The sequence below is a fragment of the Nothobranchius furzeri genome, chromosome 15 (assembly GCF_043380555.1).
Source record: "Nothobranchius furzeri strain GRZ-AD chromosome 15, NfurGRZ-RIMD1, whole genome shotgun sequence".
Taxonomy (NCBI): domain Eukaryota; kingdom Metazoa; phylum Chordata; class Actinopteri; order Cyprinodontiformes; family Nothobranchiidae; genus Nothobranchius; species Nothobranchius furzeri.
In genome coordinates this window covers 44,498,859-44,522,014 of record NC_091755.1, presented here as the reverse complement: position 1 = coordinate 44,522,014, position 23,156 = coordinate 44,498,859, and the positions used below count along the sequence as shown (strand labels likewise).

The 23,156-nt window shown below is 45.5% G+C and overlaps 2 protein-coding genes across 5 annotated transcripts; both read right to left on the bottom strand.

The window, feature by feature from the left end:
- Positions 1-1,223: 1,223 nt before the first annotated feature.
- snrpg (small nuclear ribonucleoprotein polypeptide G) lies at positions 1,224-8,619 on the bottom strand. The gene is made up of 4 exons (XM_015968896.3): positions 8,467-8,619; positions 8,268-8,290; positions 2,166-2,290; positions 1,224-1,378 (listed from the first exon to the last, which is right to left on the bottom strand). The coding sequence occupies exons 1-4, from the start codon at positions 8,496-8,498 to the stop codon at positions 1,328-1,330; spliced, it is 231 nt and encodes a 76-aa protein (XP_015824382.1). The 5' UTR covers positions 8,499-8,619; the 3' UTR covers positions 1,224-1,327.
- An 11,459-nt stretch (positions 8,620-20,078) lies between these two features.
- Positions 20,079-22,959, bottom strand: si:ch211-148l7.4 (zinc finger protein 883). 4 transcript variants are annotated; one of them, XM_015976269.3, is made up of 2 exons: positions 22,811-22,959; positions 20,079-21,772 (listed from the first exon to the last, which is right to left on the bottom strand). In XM_015976269.3, the coding sequence occupies exon 2, from the start codon at positions 21,749-21,751 to the stop codon at positions 20,306-20,308; it is 1,446 nt and encodes a 481-aa protein (XP_015831755.1). In that variant the 5' UTR covers positions 21,752-21,772; positions 22,811-22,959; the 3' UTR covers positions 20,079-20,305. The 4 variants fall into 4 exon arrangements, with proteins under 4 accessions (XP_015831755.1, XP_015831756.1, XP_054602279.1 ...); XM_015976270.3 differs by having other exon boundaries at positions 22,830-22,958; XM_054746304.2 differs by lacking the exon at positions 22,811-22,959 and adding an exon at positions 22,478-22,745.
- Positions 22,960-23,156: the final 197 nt, after the last annotated feature.

Here is a 23,156-nt window from a genome sequence, read left to right as displayed (position 1 = left end):
GCGGGCAGCTCAGAACCGAGCTAGCATTGTGAACTAGCTTGTTCGGTCTCTTCCTGTCTCGGTCAGAGCTGCCTGCACCCCAGCAGACCATCAGTGGATCACAGAGCCAACCACAGAGTGATGAAAGGGTTTTAGCTGCAGAATTAACTCAGAAGGACCTCAGCCTCCTCAGGAGGTGGAGACGGCTTTGGCCCTTTTTAAACAGCATGTGTTGTTGGACCAGTTGTTTGCTGTTGAGGTGAACACCCAGGTAACTGAAGCTATCCACCTCCTCCCTGGACGTTTACTGGTGAGTGTTTCTCTGGAAGTCAATCACCATTGCTTCTCTTAGAACTTCTAATAGGGATGTGAATCTTAGAGCAACTCACCATTTGATTCGATTCTGAATCTTGGGGTGCTGATTCGATTCAGAATCGATTCTCGATCCTCAATTTAAATCGATTCACAATCAGTGTTAAAGTGTCGGCTCCAGGGTGAACTACTCTGGTGTACAAGTTAGTTAAAGCTATGCGACATTTGACCAAAACAACATTTTTGCTTACCTTGTAAAATATAACTAATCTGTAGTTACCTAACAGTAGCTTTGAAAGTAATAAGGTCAAGTACTTTTCAAGTATGTGTAGAAACAAGTTACATGAGTAATCCTGAGTACTCACTTATCAACTTAGAAAATAAATGAGAACATCTCAAATGAATGAGTATGGGAAAAATGACAATCTAGTGCCCTCGTATCAGCAGATTCAAACACAAATCATCTCAATTTATGGGACCACAAAAGTAATCGGAGTACTGACTCTCCAAGTGCATCTCAAACCTGTAACATGCCAAATATTTGAGTTCCTGGAATCGAATCTGAACCTTTATCAGAGTCCCGATTCAGACTTGAATGGATTTTTTTCAGCACCTCTAACTTCTAACTAATCACACATGGCCATGGGAACAGGCTTCTACTTCAGGATATTTTCAAACAACTACTGTTACAAATATCCCGACACATCATGCAGGTGTCACTAAATAAAAAATGCTTAATTTACAACAATTCAGTGTTTTATAAACTTTTGGGAAAGCTGCACAAACTGGGTTCAGAGAAGTAGTTCCAGCAGCACCTGAACGTCTAAAACGACTCCGTTAGCTAGTTCAACTCTTCTGGTTGTAGACTGCTTCGGCACTTCAGCAGTAAAAACCAAAGGTGCTGTCATGTTACACAGAACAGAAACTCACAGTAAACAAAATCAGATTTATTCACAAAACATTCAAACAAAAGACCAGAGTGGAGGAAATAAAACAAGTTTAACATCTAAAATGGAATACAGGTGATGCTCCTCTCTCATACTCTCTCCAAGGCCTCCAACATGATGATGCTGTTTCCTCTGATCACCTAGGAAAACAAAACACAGTTATTTATTCAGTGTTTAACGTGTGTGATGCCCGACTGTAGCCAACCACACCAACAGACGTTCGGTTCTCACTGGAAGCTGAGACTAAATACTTGCAAATATGGATCCAGACACCTTTTTAGGACTGGGCTCAAAACATTTTTATTTGATTTATGTTTAGGGCCCATGGTTAAAATCTGATGTTAGCCCAGATGTGGACAAGTGGGGGAGTAGAGGGAGGTGGAGTGTGCTACTACTAGTTTACCCGTTTAATTATAGATCCACTAGGATACATACAATAAAGTTTATCTCTCACGTAATAGAATATTTACTAAGACATCACAATGTACCCATAGAAACACCACTGTGTGCGTGTGTGTGTGCGTGCATGCGTGTGTGTGCGTGCATGCGTGTGCGTGTGTGTGCGTGCATGCGTGTGTGTGTGTGTGAGTCGTGGAGGATGGCTGCTTATACTGAGCCAGGATTCTCTGGAGGATTCTTCCTGTTAAAAGGGAGTTTTCCTCTCTACTGTCGCTGCATGCTTGCTTAGTATGAGGATTGCTGTAAAGACTCTGACACTAGTCAGTGACTTGATGCGACCTGCTGGCTTCCTTATATAGGAAAGTTGTTACTGATTGGCTTAATGACCTGACCCCCCCCCCCCCCCGGTCTCAGGTATTTAGTCTACACTCTTTTCAAAGATCATGACAGACCAACATGGCTAATTTCACGGTATTTATTAACAAAAACAAAAGAAAAGAGGAGAAGGGAACATGGTCAGGTACTGACCACCATGCCGATGGTGTTTTGTTGTCCTCCTGGGGCCATCTCCAGACAGTCGTCCATTACCAGGTTCATGAAGGGGTCAAACCCTCGCAAGATGCCCTGCACGTGTCTGCCTCCATTCAGCTTCACTAAAAAACAAGTTATTAGTGCTGAAAACACACACACAACCCTAACCCTAACGTTTCAAGTGAAACTAAACTGGTTTGCTGCTAAAAATAAGAAATAAAACAACAAAATGATCAGGCTGAATAACAGACTCTTATTATGAAAGGCTCAATAATATGCATCAGATTGGTGTTTAGTTCCTTTTTCTTGTCTGATATTTATAGTTAAAGTATTTGTATATATCTGACCAACATTTCAGTAACATTTTAGGTTTGTAGTAATAACACTCATCTTAGTCAAAACAACATAAATATATGCGGTAAAATATAATGCTTTTCATTAACTTGCATTTGTGTTGGAAATGGTAATAACATGTAATTTCTGCTGCTAACAGTGTAACGGTGGCCTATCTGTTATGTACAGGTTGGCAATAATCCAGTTTAATTTATGTTCAAAGATAGAAGCATTTGTGAATTATATACTACAACAGCTTGCCGTACTTCCTGCTCCTGTGTGTGGAGCAGACTTGTAGCAGTCATGTGACTCGTATCTGCAGCGGGTCTGATAGCGTAGCGCTGCAGGATGCAGAATAAACAGGATGGTGGGGACTTGTAGAGTTTAGTCTTTCTTAGTTGTTAGTGGATGAAATCCCATCATCTCCAACTCAACCTCTCTAAAACTGAACCACTTGTCATCCCAGCAAAACCATCCATGCAGCACAATATCTCAATCCAGAATGACTTCCTATCTCTGGCTCCTTCAAAGGCAGTTGGAAATCTGGGTGTTGTGATTGATGAACACCTGAGCTTTAAAGATCACGTTGCCTCTGCTGCTCGTTCATGCCGCTTTGCGCTGTATAACATACGAAAGATCAGACCATACCTAACACAACATGCCACCCAGCTCCTGGTGCAATCTACTGTCATCTCCCGCCTCGATTACTGCAACGCCCTTCTTACTGGTCTTCCAGGCCTCTTCAAATGGTCCAGAACGCAGCGGCGCGTCTGGTCTTCAATCAGCCTAAAAGAGCACACGTCACCCCTCTGTTCATTGAGCTCCACTGGCTACCGCTAGCAGCACACATCAAATTCAAATAGCTAACACTAGCATACAAAGTCCGAGATGGTACGGCTCCCATCTACCTGAATCCTCTTGCAAAGGCTTACGTCTCGGCCCGGCCGCTCCGGTCATCACAGGATGGTCGGCTAGCAGTGCCTACACCACGCTCAGGACAATCCAGACTCTTCTCATGCATCGTTCCACAAATGTGGAATGACCTTCCAAGCACTACCAGAACAGGAGCTTCCTTTTCTATTTTCAAGAAACTCCCGAAGACCCTGCTCTTCAGAGAGCATCTTCTAAACTAGCACCCTCCCTGCACCCGTCCCCCCTCTCTACTGTCCACTCCTTGTTCCCTCCTCTCCATGACTGATGTCCAGTTGTTGTTGTTGTTGTTGTTGTTAGCCTCAAGGGCAACATGCCCATTATCACTTGTAAGTCGCTTTGGACAAAAACGTCTGCTAAACACATAAACATAAAGTTTTACGATCATCATGTTTTTCTGTGCGCCACTTGATCGTGAGACTGCTACCCGTTAGCTTTAGCATTAGCCAATCTGCAGGCAGGAGGCCCCCGGGTCGACCCAGGACACGTCGGAGAGGTTACATCTCCAATCTGGTCCAGGAATGCCTTGGGGTCCTGCCGGAGGAACTTATGGAGGTGGCTGGAGGTCCCTAGTTGGGATGCTGCCCCCGCGACCCGGATAAGCGGAGGAAGACGATGACAATCTGCGTGTAGCTGCATTTTAGATCCCAAACTTTGGACCAGTTCTGCCTTTGCTGGTTCCTTTATTTTTCTCCACTGCACCAGTAAAAAGCATTTTCTTATACGTAACTTACTTCTGTTCAGTAAAGTTCTGGGGAACATATAAATTCAGAGATGCTGCACCAGTGCTACGTGTAAAAGTAGACAGACGCACAGACAGTTACAGGCCTGCTCCGATATGGAACAGCCTGGGGGGAATCAGGACGTCATTAGCACCAACCATAGATATGTACCAACTAGCGAGAAAGGCTATTTTTGATCTTTTTCTGCAGCGGTTGTAGCGCTTTTCGGTGCACCGCTGCTGACACAGCGCCCTGTAGTGGTGCAACGCTGCAACTGCAGTTAAAATAACATCCAGATAGCTGGGGGCAGAGTGACATCAGACTGGGGAGGCACAAAATTAGCTGGAGGAGGCCGCCACGCTAATTTGAATTAGAGGTGTGAATCTTCACTTGTCTCCCGATTCGATTCGATTACGATTATTGGGTCAACGATTCAATTCGATATCCCGATGCATCACGATTATTTCATATTGATTTGTTTTCATCGATAAATAGAAGATGTCAGATAATTGCTTTTTATTTTAAAATCAAAAACATAATTGACACAAGCTGCCATCCCTCAAAAGCTCTCCATTCACATCAGGTTAGGACAAAACATTTAAACATTTAAGAAGATTTAACAAAGTAAAACATCTGTTTCCTGGTTCAACACCACGCCTCAGGCTGAGAAAAACACGCTTTCAAAAACTCACAAAATCTAAAAAAGTACTGAAACCCTACAGGACACATCATGTAATAATAAAATCCATAATGGGTTCATATATGAGTGTTTAATGTCTCTGAGCAGCTCTAGAGTCAGATATTTATGCCGCAGTTGAAGGGTGTCAGAAATAACACCAAATTAAATGTTTGACTTAGTTTATTTCATTTGAACCCAGCGGTTCGTTTCTGAAATGTTGGAGAATGAATCAAGTTCTGTTTGATGCAGAAAATAATAAAACATAAAACTAATTCTACACTCAATAATATTTAAGGTGTGTTTTATTCTTCCTGATAATAACACCAGCAGAAGGCTGTGGGCTGGATTAGGATTAAATTACCCAGCTGATGGATCTCCTTCACTAACCAGCTAACTACAAACCTTTCCACTAACCTGTCCTGTGTGACCCTCACCATGTGACCCTCATGTCCATGCTGTCTCTGGAGGAGCAGATAGGAGACAAGTCTCCTGTAACTTCCTCCCAGTTCCTCTTTAAGCTGAATTTAACATCAGTTTATCATCATGGAACAAAAGAATAAAGTAGAACAAGAACTTCTATCTTCTATTTCTCTCTCCTTTTAACTTCTCCGTGTCCCTAAATAAAAGAGACAGATGATCACGCTGCAGCCGCCGTCACTGACCCCGCCCCCTCCCCAAGACCGGATCTCCCTACATTACCACAAGCAGTCTGACTAGGTATGAGTACTGAATTCGGTACTTTTTAAGGTACTGACTGAATTCCATAGTACCGACCGAGCACCATCATTTCAAACGGTGCCTCGTTTCGGTACCCGTCCTTCACAACGAGAACTTGCCTAGACAGCTGCGCATGCGCAAGAGCGTTATGTCATCACTCGCTGCGAGCCAGTTGTAAACAGAGCAGCATGGTAGAGAGAACGCACGCTAACGCTTGGGTCCACTTCACTAAATGTGATGGGTAACTGGGTGATGATGAAACCAGTAACAACGATCTAAGTGAGACATCCTCATCTTAATCTGCTCCGGTAGGTAAATAACATGTTTAAGATAACGTTAGCTCGATATGTTAGCTTCCGTTTCGCTAATGGTGTGTTCGCTTTCTCCTCGGAACTTCGAATTTCCGACTGGAATAACATGAACGCGCTCTAAAGTTTGGCTTCACTTTACTAAATGCGACGGGTGATTGGGTGAAGATGAAACCAGCGACAACGATCTAAGTGTGAGGCATCATCGTTTTAATCTGCTCCAGCAGCTAAATAAACTGTTTAAGATAACGTTAGCTTGGTATGTTAGCTTCCATTGCCACCGTTGTTATCAGCTAATGGTGCGTTCGCTTTCTCCTCGGAACTTCGAATTTCCGACTGGAATAACATGAACGCGCTCTAAAGTTTGGCTTCACTTTACTAAATGCGACGGGTGATTGGGTGAAGATGAAACCAGCGACAACGATCTAAGTGTGAGGCATCATCGTTTTAATCTGCTCCAGCAGCTAAATAAACTGTTAAAGATAACGTTAGCTTGGTATGTTAGCTTCCATTGCTACTATTGTTATCAGCTAATGGTGCGTTCGCTTTCTCCTCGGAAATTCTAACTTCCCAGTAGGAAAAATCAAATGAAAAAGACGGCAAAAGGAATGAAGATACACAGTAAATTTAGTTCACAGTAAAGACGTTTGCTTCAGTTTAATTATCAGCTTATAAAACTACAAGGACCATGTTAAAATACAAACAGTTGTATGTTTTTTATCGTGATATTTATCAAATATGGTTATATATTGAGAAAAATATATATTTAATTATAAAAGAGAATTAAAATAATAAACACTCAAAAGTATCTAAAATTGATACCGTTAAGTACCGGTATCGATTCCTAGGTACCGGGAATTAGTACCGGATCGATTCAAATGTCAAAGGTACCCATCCCTAAGTCTGACTGAGCGCTTCCAGGAGAAATTATGAAAACAATAACGCGTGTTTGGAGCATCGGTTTAGAGGAGCGTCCTGCGATCCTCTCGTGTGAGTAGACAGTCTCTCTCTCTGATCGAGCGGAGCGCGCCACATGACAACCCGCTCAATTAACATAATTCACGGCCCAAATCCAACAGAACCGGTCGGGCTGATTTGGTTCCGGCTCAGGTTACAACTCTAGCGCTCAGCAATGCAGTACCACATCAAGGCGGAACCACGTGGTAAATGTGGAGGACGCTCACTCTGACAGATGCTGGTGCCGCCGTTAAAAAAACAAAACTACATTCCACTATAATCGATTACGGCGTACTCTTCTACGATTTATGTCCGCATCCCGATGCATCGATTATTTTCCTCAGCTCTAATTTGAATGCAGGAAAAACCCTGCACAATCTTCACAGAACCCCTGCAAACCAAGCTATTTACCCCAATTATGCAGCTAAATAAACAAAAGTAAATACAAACATTTAAAATCTAACCAAACATTAGCTGACATGCCTAAAAAATGATTTTACACCAACAGAATGATCTCTTAAAAGTTATCAAAGAAATATATTTATTATTGCGCATGTGTATACTCACAATTGCCTATCCCTAGACTCACTCTGTCAGTGTTTGAGGCAAGCAAACGACCGGATGCAGTCTAACTTCCTCCAGTTTAACAAAGACGAGACTGAAGTTATCGTCTTTGGGAATCAGAAGGTTAGGATGGACGTTACTGCTCAGCTCGGCTCCAGAGGAACGAAGACAAGGCAGCTTTATGTCTCGAGCACGTTTCAAACACAGAGGCAATCCTATGTGCTTTACAGTCACCAGGACATGATAAAACACTAACTACAACACACACAGATAGAATTACAGTTTAGAGCTAAAGGACAAAGACTCATAACTGATTCAGACCTGAGCTGCACCGGGTCAGAACCAAGCAGGGTGATGCTGCACACAGATGAAATCAGCTTCCCCGCGAGCTCAGATGTGCCCCATCTCTGGTCTCTTTATTCATCTTCCTGTCAGTCGTTGCTCCTCGTGCTGCACCTTCTGCTCTGGTGTTCCCAACCCTTCTCAGCCTTTTGATTTGACTTAGATGGATTTTAAATCTGCTGGTTTTTGTCAGACTTGCTTCATAGACCCAGACCAGGCTGAGCACCACGGAGGACAATGCCCTCCACCCTCTAACCTTTAACCCTACCCTGAGAGTTTAAGCACACCCCAACCTACAAGCGGCTTTTAAGAAGGACTGAAAACGTTTCTCTCTAGTAGATCTTTTATAGTAAAGCTTTTCATCTTTCATAATCAACATTTTCCTTTCCTCTAAACGCGTTGAGATTGTCGTGATGTAAAGCGCAACACAAATGCAATCGATTATTATTCCGTCACGTGGTTTTAATGTTTTAGCACCTTAAAACTATAAACTCTTCATAATCACAATAGGGGCTTTAAAGACATATTCGTAAAACGCCATACTCACATGAAAGCTTTTTATCCATGAATCTGAAACATAAAACAACATTTCAGGCGACGGTGGTTCACAGTTCAGGCAGGGTTGCTAATGTTAGCCTCATGGTAAAGAATGGAGCAAAGCTAACAGGCTAACACGTTCTTTCCGTTAAAATCGTGGAAACAAAATTAATAATTTCTAATTGTTATTTTTAAACACGTGAACTTACTTCTTCAGCTCTGGCGGGTGTGCTTTGCTCATTCTGTATCGTTTTTTGTACCGAAGTCCGGTGAGCTAGCTCGTCGGGGTTACGTTGAACAAAACCGCGGAAGGAAAATGTGACCGGAAGTGAAGCAGTTAGCGTTTACAGTCCCACTACGCCCCCTCGAGGCGGGGAGGAGAACGTGTTAGGGTTGGATCTGCAAATATCTGCAAGAACACTTTGTTTCAAACAACTTTTACAATTTTATTGTCAATCTTACAAAAAAGCAAAAGTAAACGTAAGTATTACATATTATACTGAAATGTATTTGAAATGTAAAACGATGTTAATAAGTGCATATTTTATGTTCCTTCTACCTTATTGTTTGTATTCAGTTGACCATTTATTTTGCTGTTGAACGACAGAGATGCATTGTGCTGCCTGATTTTTACCTGTCAGACCGGAGTCCCTAGCTCCCAGCAGTGTCAGCTCAACTTCGTTCTCTTCTTTTCCAGGATGGAAATCTGTTGTGCAGTTTGTATAATTTACACAATTTAACCTAATCTTTAAAGTTATTCTTTCATTTCTGTAAATTCTCATCAAGTTAAAAAGTATAGTTAAAATTAAGCAGATTCAACAGATAACAGGAAGAAGAGCTATTTTTGACAAAGTAAAAAACAACAAATAAAATTCAGTGAAACCAAGTTTGACTATGAAAACTCATGGAAGCCCACAACCAATATCTAAGAACACAATAAAACCAGATTGTGATTTCAAGAAGGCAACTGTAGAAGTCAAGTCCATTACTCGAACTCCTGAGGCTGCTAGACCGGGACCTGGTTGACGCTCTGTGTTGATCCGATGTTGACTAAATTACTTGAACAGCCTTAAGCGTGGAGTTGTTATGATAATGCTTCTTGTTTAATGTTGATTGCATTCCAGGATGTAACAATGATAGGAGTAATCCGATTACTTTCCCATTCAAACGTCTTCATGCCACAGCGGTCAAAAACCTGTTTGCCCTTCCGGAATAGTGCCTGACGCCAACAATGACATCACTACCTTTATTCCGACCAGTAACAATGACATCACTACCTTTATTCTGACCAGTAACAATGACATCACTACCTTTATTCTGACCAGTAACAATGACATCACTACCTTTATTCTGACCAGTAACAATGTGATAGAGTGGGAACTCTGGAAGTTATTTGCTGATCTGACAGTATCTTCAAGATAAGGGCTCCGGTCAGAGAGCAGGGCACGGAGAGACAGTTTTACGTATTTAATGACAGTTGAAGTATGGACATCTGTACATTTCTGTGGTTCCGTGTGGTCTGGAAAATAAATACAAAGAATGATGTAAAAGGATTGTACAAATGGTGAAGTAAATATGCCAACGTTTAAGACTAAGCAAAAACAAATATATTCCCAAATGATGCACATTCAAGGGTAACACAGAGTAAATATTGTGACTTCCAGCCTCAGAGGCACTGACAAATTATATGATCTCCAGGGACCTCTGGTGGTCAAACCAAGGTACTGCTGTTGCAAGTACCACACTACTAAACCATGCTGCCAATTAGCCTGGCATTATACCACACCTCAACTGAACTGACGTCATGGATGGATACACATGGAGTAAATGGAATAAAACTCAAATAAACCAGTATTTAGCACACATAACACAAATTAAGAGAAGTGAAATGAGGACTACAAGCGAGAATAGCAACTGATACCAATTAAACTGTAGGAAATCCCTCTAAATAATCCAAACAATATGTCCAGACAGACATAAAGGAAACTGAATGAACTTATAGGTTATTTATGTATCCATAGAGGTGCTACGGTTGGCCAAACTTACATATCAGTCATGAACGCACACGAGGCTGTCTGCCATCACCAACAGCTTGGACAAAATGGTAGAAACGGCTTTACAGGAAGTGACTATCTAGAGGAAGTGATGTCACAAACTGGACCACCAAAATAAGAGTGGGGTAACTTTACAAATGGATCTTGTAAAACTGCCATAACTATAACCCTTTCTGACATAGCCGCCCCCGAATTTAGTTATAAATTCGAAAACTAGAGGAAAGTCTTATCAGGTGTTCAGCCAGAGTCATCTTCATCTTCCCAAGCTGGCAGTCGCACCAGGCGCACAACTGGTCGAAGATAAGTCTGTCCCTTTATCCTCACTTCAGCTGCCCTGACTCGACCGTCTGAGCCTGGACATGTCTTGACAATCCTCCCGATCGGCCACTGGGCCCTGGGCAGTTGTGAATCGACCACCATCACAACCTGTCCAGCTGCAAGATTCTCTGTATTCTTGTGCCACTTGTGTCGCTTCTGTAGGTTAGGAAGATGGTAGCGAATAAAGTTGGACCAGAAGTGGTCTGCCAGGACCTGGCTGTGTCGCCATCGCCGTCTGCCCAGGAGTTCACTGGAAGCGTAAATGGCTTGTGGAAGCGATGCATCACGACGTCCCATGAGTAGTAAGTTCGGGGTGACTGGGTCTGGATCAGTAGCATCCGAGGATATATATCCCAGTGGCTTCGCATTGAGAATTCCCTCCACCTCAATCAAAACCGTCTGCAGAACAGATTCTGTGACAGTTTGGTCCTGCAGTACCACTCGAAGGGCTGCCTTCACTGACTTGATCTCCCGTTCCCATGTCCCCCCAAAATGAGGGGAACCTGGCGGGTTGAATCGGAACTCTATTTTCTGTCCAGCCAGCTGCTTTTGGATAGGTGCTTCTAAAGTTTGGAAGCTGGTCTGTAGTTCAGTCGCTCCACCTCGGAAATTGGTCCCTCTGTCGGCCAGGATTTCAAAGGGCTTGCCACGTCGAGCGATGAAGCGACGTAATCCCATCAGAAAAGCATCAGTGTCAATGCTCTCCAGCAGGTCGATGTGCACACAACTCGTTGTCATGCATTTAAAGATGATCCCCCATCGCTTCTCTGTGCGTCGACCCACCTTGATATTGTAAGGGCCGAAGCAGTCCACTCCGGTAGACCAGAAAGGTGGCTTGTATAGACGGAGTCTTGCTGGGGGAAGGTCTGCCATTTGTGGGACTACAGGACTAGCACGCCACTTTTGACATTCCACACAGCTGTACTGATGCCGTTTGATGGATTCTCCTCCGCGTAGGATCCAGTATCTTCTCCGAATTTCAGCGAACACACGCTCGGGACCTGGATGCAGGAGCTGGTTGTCATATTTCTTGATGAGGAGCCTGGTAGCATGATGTTTTGGGTCAAGGATAATTGGATGCATGGAATCTAGATCCAGATCTTCTGCTCTTCGCAGCCTGCCTCCCACTCTTATCAGCCCGACAGCTATATCATACTCAGGAGCAAGCATGATTAGACGGCTTTGTTTGGAGATGGACTTCCCCACAGCAAGGAGTTTCACCTCTTCCTGGAAGGTCTCACTTTGGGATTGTCGTAGGAGATGTAGTTCAGCTTCTTGTACATCTGCAGCTGTCATGGTGGGGCTCACCAGGTCTTTGGCCGCCCCGTGAAGGCTCATATGAGTGGCTCTAACGAGGTCATCCCAGTTGTCGATGTTAGTAACATCCACTTCATGAGAAGGACAGGTAGCTGCTGCACAAAACACTGTCTTGCGTAGCTCATCCTCATCTTCTTCCTGAGCTACTTCCATTTGTAGCTCTGGCCAGGTGTCAATAGGCTGGTGAAGAAATTGTGGACCCTGACTCCACCGGTTGGGCTGACTGAGCTCATGGAGTGTCTTCCCGTGGGTAAGGTCATCTGCTGGATTATCAGAGGTGCTGACATGCCGCCAAGTTGACCCTTCGGTAAGTTCTTGAATTTCAGCAACCCTCGTTCCAACAAAAACCTTGTATCGACTTGAGTCTGATTTCAGCCATGTCAACACTGTAGTTGAGTCGGTCCATAGTGTTATCTGCTGGGGAGAGAATGACAGCTCTGTCATTGTGACCTTAGCCAGCTGAGCCCCGGCTAGAGCTGCGCACAATTCAAGGCGTGGCATTGACAGCTGTTTCCGAGGGCAAACACGAGATCTAGCCATCATAAATGCAATGTGAACATTGCCCTGGTTATCGGGAGTTTGAATATACTCGACTGCTCCGTAGGCTCTTTCGGAGGCATCGCAGAAGATGTGCGCTTGTCTGTTAGGCACTTCAGGGGCCAAGGTTGCTGGAACATAGCATCTTGGGATTTCCACTTGTGGGAGGTAGACCAGCTCGCTCTCCCATTGTGTCCATATTTCCAGTAGAGCCTTGGGTCGAATCTGCTCATCCCAGTCGACTCCCACTTTCCACAGGTCCTGGATGAGGATCTTGGCTCGAGTGGTGAATGGGATAAGATACCCCAGTGGGTCATACTGCGTGGCCATCACCTTGTAGATGTTTCTCAGGGTCGGCTGAGAATACTCTACCGGTCGGTGTCTGTAGCCGAGGTGATCAGAGAGGCAGTTCCAACGTAGGCCTAAAGCTGGTTCCTCTGGGTCTTGTCGGGATTGGGAAAGCCACAGCTCGGAACTAGCCGCTTTGGCTTCAGCAGGAAGGTGTTCCAAAACAGTTGGATCGTTGCTGGCCCACTGCCTTATATCGAACCCTCCAGCAGAGAGCAGACTGCGCAGTCGGTCAACTAGGGCTTTAGCTTTATCAGCAGTGGTGATGCTTGTTAGACAGTTGACCACATAAAATGCGCTTTCAACTGTATGCAGGATGTCTTCATGCCCCTTACTGTTGTCCTTCACATGCCTCTGGAGGGCATATGTTGCACAGCAAGGACTGCACGTTGTTCCAAATGGCAGAACCTGCCACTCATATACAGTCGGTTCCTCCTCTCTCTTCATACCTCTCCACAAGAAACGGAGCAGCGGTTTGTCTTCTGGTAGTAAGCAAACTTGGTGGAACATTGCTTTGATGTCACCGCTGGCAGCCACACTGTGTTCTCGGAACCGAAGAAGTACGCCGAGAAGTGAAGGACCTAGGGTCGGTCCGGGCAGGAGCTGGCTGTTTAGACAGTGTCCATTGTGTTGGTAGGAACAGTTGTAGACAATTCTTGCCTTTCCATTATGGTGGACAGCATGGTGAGGCAGATACCATGACTCCTGGGAGCTGTCTACTGTAGCTGAAGGAAGGGGTTTGGCATAACCTAACTGTTCAAGTTTATGGATTTCTTGACAGTAGGTATCTGCCAGAGCTGGATCTTTAGCTAGACGACGTTCAGTACTACGTAGCTGTGGGAGCAAAGTGTTCTTTGATGCCCAGAGGAGGGGACTATCCTTGCGCCTGAGAAGTGGAGTAGCATATCTAGTCACTCCATCCACTTCCACTTTAGTGGTGCGTTGCTCTAACAGGTCCACAGCCTGTTGATCCTCTTTAGAACACGTGGCAGTCTTTATGTTCACATAAGGCGAGATGTCAACTTCCCACAGACGTTCTACATGGCGCTGGAGCTCTGAGTTGGGAGACGTGGTGAAGTAGCAGTGTGGGTGGTCAGCAGAAACAGGACTGAAGTTGGCTGGGCCTTGTAATGTCCAACCAAGAGGAGTGCACACTGCTAGGGGGCTCCCAGGTGGGCCAGCTATTACTGGTTGCCTAGGGATGAGTAGATGAGGGAAATCAGACCCAATAAGAAGTAAAGGCTGCACTCTGTCCACAAGTGGAAGTGGAAGTCCTCCCAGATGGGAGTACTTTCGCATGAGTGACTTTACAGGGTAGCTGTGTTCTGAGAGACTTAGTTCATCAGCAGTGAAGGCATGGTGAATGCTGTACTTTACTTTGGGAGTGTGAACTGGAGATATTTCAAATGAAACTGTTGCTCCCTGAAGGTGAATCACCTCATGGCGGACAGTGCGCAGGGGAAGGTTTTCAGGCTTTTTAGTCAGATGGAGGCATCGCACTGCTGATGGGAGGATAAGAGTCCTCTCGGACCCGTCATCGAGGATAGCAAAGCCTTCCAGGGAATACTCAGCATTGTGTAGACATACTTTGACCAACTTGAGCATGACTTTATTTGGGCGATTTGGACGGTCAATGTACACTGTATTGGGAGCAGCGTTGACCATTAACACCTTTTTAGGTTCTTGAGGGCACACGTCATGGAGCACAGTAAGATGTTGTTGCTTACATAATTTACAGGGCTTCTTTAGAGTGCAAACCTCAGGTGCATGATTCCTGCCGCACCGCCAGCAGCTTCTGTGTTTGATCCATGTGGCAATTTCAGCTGCTGAAAGAGCTTAGAATTTAGGACACAGGCTCAGGTAATGTCCTCTGTCGTCACAATAAGGGCAGTAAGGTTTAGGACCTGATTTAGGCTTAGGTGATCTTATATGGCCAGCTGGATCTGGAGGTGTGGCTTTAGCCTGGCTCTCTGTGTTGTAGTACACATTGGATGAAGGACCTTGAGGTTTCTTCTGATTCCTCAGCTTTGGTTGATCTTGACACATGTACGCTGCTCTAGCGGCGATTCGCTTGGCTTGTGATTTCAACTGGAGCCATGTGGAGAAATCTGACAGGGTATAAGTCTTATCAGTCCCAGTTGTCAGAATGCCACGATTCAAGCTATACTCAACAAAGCTGTCTCTGTAGTTAGCGGGCAATTTGTTAAGTAGCCTATCAACATGAGAGCCACATTTGAGTTCGTAGCCATTTTCACCCTCTAGCGATCGGAGCATGCCTACTAAAGCTTGTACTGAGAGGGCAAAATTGTCAAATCCATCTGGATCACCAACCCTAACTGGAGGTAAGTTTAGGATGGCTCCTAGCTCACTTTGCACAAGCTGGCGGGATTGCCCGTATTTATCTTGAAGTGCCTGTAGGGCCGATGTGTATGGTTTCGGGTCATACATAAAGGCTTGTGCTAGCTTGTGAGCACTAGGCAGCTTCAAATGCTGCAACAACACTTGATATTTAAATGGTTCGGTGAGGTGAGCATGTGAGCTTAGCAGGTTATCTAGAGCCATCTTGAGCAGTGCAAAGTCTGCCTCTCTTCCAGATGTGAAGTAGGGTAAAGCAGGCTTAGGAAGTCCATATGAAGTAGCTATTAATAGCTCCATTAGGTCTGTACTAGGTGCAGCGATTGAGCCTGGAGGAGGAGCTGTCTCTTGTGGCAAAGGTGGTATGCTGGGAGGAGAGTGATGCTGCAGGGCTGCATCAGGTTGTACTGGCTGTTGTTGTGAATAAGACCAGGGTACATGCTGATGTGGAGCCTGGTTATAGACTGCTGGTAGCGTGTTTAGGGGAGCAGTGGACTGCACTGTTAAGGCTGGTGGTCCAGCACGAGGTAATATAGCACCAACTGATAGTGTCGTACCAGGCTGAGGGATGGTATGTGCTGTGGTGGGCGGAGCTATCGTGGAGTATGTGAATTGTGGCTGGGTCGGCAGGTTTACCATGGCAGGAGGTTGCGGTTGAAGGACAGGTGAAGCTCTAGTTGTTAATTGGCTTGTTGAGACAGGAGGATTAGGCACTGCTGCTGTAAAGGCTGGTGGAGGGCCAATAACTGTAGGAGCAGAGTGTGCAGGTCCATGTGCACCTTGTGAGGGTGGTGGTACTCCCATGACGTCAGCTGGGGACCCTTTGTTGGATTCATCTCCACTTTGCGGTCTTGAGGCAACAGAGCTGCTTGTTTCCTCCTTCAGGAGGGATGTAATGAGAGTCGCTTTCTCGAACTCTATTTCCTTTTCCTTTAGTTTGCGTTGCAGCATTAGCCGTCTGGTAATAGCCTCCTTTGCCTTTAATGCTATTTCTGCCTCTTCATCAAGCTTACGCCTCTGTATTTCTTGTTCTCTTAGGAGTTCCTCTCTTCTTCTGAGGGCTTCCCGAGCTTGCTGGTCCAGATGCTGGTACTGTTCATCCATCAGACTTTCCTCCATTATCTGTCTTTGCACCTCTGCCAACTCCATGCGCTTTATTCTCTCCTCCAACATGGCTGTCTGTATGTCAGATAACCCATCGATGATTGACCTCCTTGTTGACGAACTGGCGCTGCCCTGGGTCTTAGCTTTACTGCGCTGAGAGACAGGTTGGCTTCGATCTGATGATGCTCTCCAACTAGGTAGGCTAGGTATGGCTTCAGTGATGGCAGCTGTCATCATTGCAGGTTGATCTGGAGGATGAGCTTCATGCCCAGCTGGAGCTTGGGCTGCTGGATGATGGAGAAGTTGAGGTTGGTATCCAACTTCATAGTCCTCCAAATACGTTGGTAGTCGTCTCTCCCGCTGGGATCTAGAACGCACTGCTGGGTCAGATGGTTGTCCTAGCTCCTCCATAATATCTCTAGATGACTGTGGATCCGGCTCGAAGGACCATGTGATAGAGTGGGAACTCTGGAAGTTATTTGCTGATCTGACAGTATCTTCAAGATAAGGGCTCCGGTCAGAGAGCAGGGCACGGAGAGACAGTTTTACGTATTTAATGACAGTTGAAGTATGGACATCTGTACATTTCTGTGGTTCCGTGTGGTCTGGAAAATAAATACAAAGAATGATGTAAAAGGACTGTACAAATGGTGAAGTAAATATGCCAACGTTTAAGACTAAGCAAAAACAAATATATTCCCAAATGATGCACATTCAAGGGTAACACAGAGTAAATATTGTGACTTCCAGCCTCAGAGGCACTGACAAATTATATGATCTCCAGGGACCTCTGGTGGTCAAACCAAGGTACTGCTGTTGCAAGTACCACACTACTAAACCATGCTGCCAATTAGCCTGGCATTATACCACACCTCAACTGAACTGACGTCATGGATGGATACACATGGAGTAAATGGAATAAAACTCAAATAAACCAGTATTTAGCACACATAACACAAATTAAGAGAAGTGAAATGAGGACTACAAGCGAGAATAGCAACTGATACCAATTAAACTGTAGGAAATCCCTCTAAATAATCCAAACAATATGTCCAGACAGACATAAAGGAAACTGAATGAACTTATAGGTTATTTATGTATCCATAGAGGTGCTACGGTTGGCCAAACTTACATATCAGTCATGAACGCACACGAGGCTGTCTGCCATCACCAACAGCTTGGACAAAATGGTAGAAACGGCTTTACAGGAAGTGACTATCTAGAGGAAGTAATGTCACAAACTGGACCACCAAAATAAGAGTGGGGTAACTTTACAAATGGATCTTGTAAAACTGCCATAACTATAACCCTTTCTGACAACAATGACATCACTACCTTTATTCTGACCAGTAACAATGACATCACTACCTTTATTCCGACCAGTAACAATGACATCACTACCTTTATTCCGACCAGTAACAATGACATCATTACCTTTATTCCGACCAGTAACAATGACATCACTACCTTTATTCCGACCAGTAACAATGACATCACTACCTTTATTCCGACCAGTAACAATGACATCACTACCTTTATTCCGACCAGTAACAATGACATCATTACCTTTATTCCGACCAGTAACAATGACATCACTACCTTTATTCCGACCAGTAACAATGACATCACTACCTTTATTCCGACCAGTAACAATGACATCACTACCTTTATTCCGACCAGTAACAGTGACATCACTACCTTTATTCCGACCAGTAACAATGACATCACTACCTTTATTCCGACCAGTAACAATGACATCACTACCTTTATTCCGACCAGTAACAATGACATCACTACCTTTATTCCGACCAGTAACAATGACATCACTACCTTTATTCCGACCAGTAACAATGACATCATTACCTTTATTCCGACCAGTAACAATGACATCACTACCTTTATTCCGACCAGTAACAATGACATCACTACCTTTATTCTGACCAGTAACAATGACATCACTACCTTTATTCTGACCAGTAACAATGACATCACTACCTTTATTCTGACCAGTAACAATGACATCACTACCTTTATTCTGACCAGTAACAATGACACGCCCACATATCAATTAAAACATCGAGACCAAAGAAAAGGAAACAACTTATTTGGCTCCTACACCAACTGACAAGTGTTTTTAAGCGAGAGGCAGAGATTAGGGGCCATCACCATCGACACTAAATACACGGTCACCCCTACCCTTGTATGTAGAGTGGTACTTTCTGTCTAGAGAACGCAGGGCCCGCGAGTGGGCGTATCTATGGATCATTACCAACAGCTACACAGGCACAGTGCCCTGCAGGGCCCTATGTACGTGCAGCCATTCCTTAAACCTAATCCTTGAAGGTGGGCAGTTGCACCCGAACTCCCACCAACATACACAGCATTAGAGTAGCCAAGGTGATCCAGCAGAACCATGTGTGCTCTCGGCCGCGTTGGCTTGACCCTATCAAATCCACCAGAGCTGGAAGGAACAGGAACACACAACCACTGAAATATAAGCTTCAGATTCAGGCCCGGGTCCCCCGAGGGGCGAGTGAGGAGAGAGGGAGTCCTACCTGGGACAACCCGAATCGCCTCAGCTCTGGTCTCATTTAGGTGTGATTGGAGTTCTTCCAAGACTCGTTTCCTCCAAACAAGGTAGGCCCGCCCCCTGGCAGAGAGACGGGTAGATCTGACAGTCTTCTGCATAAAAACAGAACCCCATTCTGAACCGTAGGGTTGCATTTCTAAGGTGTTTGAGACTTCCCAGGCTCGGCTGATCCAAGTCTTCTTGTTCCCTGGAGAATAATCCACTTGTTTGGTGTGAGTTTGAGTTTCCAGGAGCTCTTCTCTAAGAAAAAGCTTTTATTTTGTAATGTGACAACGCTGCTTCTAACAACTGATGCTTCTGTTTTAGCCAACATCGCACACCTTCAGCTGATCCGTTCAGTCCTGACTAGTGGTCGTGTAACAGGTCACCAAGGGTTAAAACCTCTAATTCACACCAGGAGAAAGAAAGCAAACCAACTTTATCTCAAGTGTAAAGGTTTTATTGTTTCTTATGAAGAGCTGTCCCAGTTTACAAAAATGCTAATAAGTCAGTCAGAAAAGCATTTAGACACAAACACGTCCTCAAAGCCGCTCAGTCCAAACGTTTGCATAGCTAGAAGAGCTGACCCGGCTAACCACGACCACAGGTGTGTGTGTGTGTGTGAGACGGCCACACGGACGCCTCCATGATGGAACAGAAACTAGAAATCACAGTTTAAGGAACTCAAACAACATCTGAGAGCTTTTCTACAAACATGAAAGGCAGGTTGTGTGAAACGTCCCTTCAGCTGAGAAACACATGAACCCGGATCAGGACGTGAAGGATTATAATCCGTTATAATCCATTATAATCAAGATGAGCCTTTAGACGACACGTCCCAAACAGACAAAACTGTAGTTAGAACGTTTTTCATGTGTGCAGCAGCCGAGTCTAGCAACAGCTTCAACATCTAAATAGATCTGACGTTTAAACCCAATAAAACTCAAAAATAAACGACGTTTGTGTTTCTGTGACGAGTTTTTAATCATTCCTGTTGATCCGAGCCGCTCTGAGACACCGGCTCAAAAACAAAAGCCCCTAAATCTCCAATCAGCTGAATATTTGCCCCAAAACGTCAGAAATCCAGCAGAGGCCCGACGCGTCTGGTTTAATACAGGAAGTGGCTTCCAGGAGCACGCCGACTCTGGGGGTTGTGGGTTCAATCACAACAAACCTGCTGACTATCAGAGGGAAAACTGTTCAATGATGAAGATAAAAATGGAAGATGAATCAGTTTAATGTGCTTCAAATTTCATTTTACAATTATTTGGATAAATCTTCCCAAGTTTGTTTTTGTCTGGTTTTAAACGACGATTCAGAGGTTTGACTGCAAAGTAAACAAACATGGCTGCACGTTTACTTTATGTACCCCCCCCCCAGGTGATCTGACCCGAGCATCCTCAATGACATTCAGCCTGTCTGCTTTTGTACGTGACCTTTGACCCGTCAAGCTTTTCTGTCCTGCTGGGTGAAGCTTGCTGAGATCTGGTCCTCCTCCACCCGCGCCCTCAGGTGCTCCTGACAGTGCTGGAGGAAGGAGCCCAGCGCTGAGAAGCCCTGCTGACAGGGCACACAGTGGTACAGCCTCTGCCTCTTGGAGCCTGACGATGTGCACGAGTCCATCTCAGTGGTGCACACGCTGCACTGCCTCCTCCTCACGGAGGACTGGTGGAGCTCCATGTGCTCCTTCAGCAGCTGCTGCAGAGAGAAGACCTCTGCACAGGAGGGGCAGGGGAACTCCTTTTCCTGCTCCTCCTCTTCCTCCACATCAGATCCAGTGACAGTAACTTTGTTGGGCTTGTTTTCCGATGGCTCCGCCTCTTTGGAGAGACATCCTTCATGCTGGCTTCCGTTATTCACGGAGCTGAACGGGGAAGCTGTGTGCCGTCTGACGTGGGCCCGGAGTGACAAATGATGGAAGAAGACTTTGTTGCACACCTGACACGGATACTTTCCGGCTTTCCGACGCTTAAGGATGACGGGCCGTGGCTCTCTCAGCTTCTTCTCTCTGCTGTGCTTCTCTTTTCTGTGCATGTTTAGTGTAGAAGTGCACCTGAAAACCATGTCGCACGAGCGGCAGCTCAGAAGCTTCTTTTGGGATTTTAGCATTCCATTTGCTCCTCCCACCTCCCCACCACCACAGCCTTCCCCGGACTTCTCACCCGTGTGGCTGAGCCGTTTGTGCCGCTGCAGAGCAGACTCTGTTGGGAAAGTTCTTGAGCAGACCTGGCATACACCCGTGTCTCTGCAGCTGGGTCCTGGAGTGTCAGAGGCATCAGAGCGAGCAGAGTCTCCCTCAGAAACCGGGGGAGACTCTGGGAGGCTGCAGGCATCGGCTGTATTTGGAGGAGACGACGGCCTGCTGCAGCCAGCCTGCTGATGGTGCAGCAGCGCCTGCTTCTGACTGAAGCTCCTCCCACATAGGGCACAGGCGTAGGGACTGCTGTCCAGAAGCAGTGGCGGATGGTGAAGCGAATTATCCTGCAGCCGGACTGGATTGGAGGTCCGAGTCATGCACGCAGGACACGGAGACCCGAACCGTGACAACCCACAGCAACACCCAGTTTGTGTAGAGTCTTGGTTACACTTGTGTAGCTGCAGGGACGACTTCAGGGAGAACGTCTGCCCACAGGCCGGACACCGGTGAGGCTTGGGGAGGGCGTGCTTAAGCTCTTGGTGCTTCAGCACATCTGCTGCATACGGGAAGCCCTTACCGCATTCTTGACAGACATACAGGGGGAGGTGGGAGGGTTGCTGCCGCTGCTTTTGGGTGTGCGGTCTGGTTTCACTTCGTGCAATGAAGCTAGCGAGTCTGGACAGAGTCTCTGCTGTCGGCGTGGTGCGGCTGAAGGACTCCTGGGACCTTGACGTGCTCCAGCTGACACCATCCATTTTTCCAAAGCCTCTCTTGTCCTGCGAGAGACGCAGATTCAGAGTTAGTCATGTGATGAGGATTGATTCAGCCATCGTTTTAGATTAGAAAAGGCAACATTTTAGTAAAATATGTACCGGACGAATGAGAACACTGAACATAAACCATGTACTGGGTTGGCATCGCCTCTTCAACGCAACAATAAGTCAGGCGGTCCTAATGTCCAACTCTTTTTCATTGTTCTGCGTCCAGGCTGGTCATTAATGGATCTACACTCTTGAGGTGAATGCAGCAGCTACTCAGAACCCTGAGCCGGAACAAGCTGAACGGATGAGTTTCATTCATCCGCTGCAGATGTTTGAGTCTTCTTTTCTCAATACACTGATGTCCCCGTTTCCGTGTCTAACATCTTTAATCACACGTTCACATTTTAACCACGTCTATTACTCATTTTAAAATGTGTTGTTCTTGTGAAGACACTCGTGATTCACACCTTGAGAGACGCTATTTAAAAGGTCGTTTTCTCTTAAGAGGCGACTGGACGAAACCGGAAATTCCCACCAAACGTGACGTCGCGCTCCACCTGGTTTTAAGCTTCAGCGGTCTGTCATGTGTAAACGTTTCACACCAGCTTCAGGTCGTGAATACCAAATACAAGTCCGTCTCTAAAGGTCAGGTTGGGGAAAAGCAGCGAAGTCCAACATTAAAGTTTAAAAGACTTTCAGAAAGGAGAGAGAACTGCTGACCAGAACATCCGCTAGACGACCCAACACGTTTGCAGGGTAAACAGTCATGTCACGAGAAGCGACCACCTGAAACAGGAAGTCCCCAGGTCAGGTTATCAGTTAGCTTGTTTCATCATCCAGCTAACGCTCTCTAAGCCAGTTAACGTTCTCAAAGTTTAAAATGTTAACTCAACTAACTATAATGAGCAGCTAACCCGGTTTACCACGCCCCCTAAAGAAAAACGAGGAAACGTTCAAACGCGACCAGTTTAGCCACTTGTTTGCTAACGTTAGCTCGTTGCTAAGCTATGCTAACATGACAAAAATCCACGTCAGTCATATTTAAGGGCTTACCTGGCCGGTCAGAACACACCTGGAGGGCGTCGGAACAGATAATCAGGTACAACCAGACGCTGTGGGTCGTTTACGGCTGGTTCTGGTCCGGAGAACCACACTGGCATGGTTGCGACTGCCAATGAGTGGAGGCGCCGCGAAGTTTACGGGTCACTTCCGCTTTCGGTGTCCGGTTCCCCGCGACTTTTTAAACAGCCCTTTGGTTCCGCCCACGAACGCAAGTAAACAAATAAAATCAGTCTGAGTAGAATAAAGTGGACACCCGCTAGAATAGCAACAAGTTCACTAACGTAAACGCTGTTTCAGCAGAATGGTCCTTTACAGGTCCTAAACACGAATAACGGTC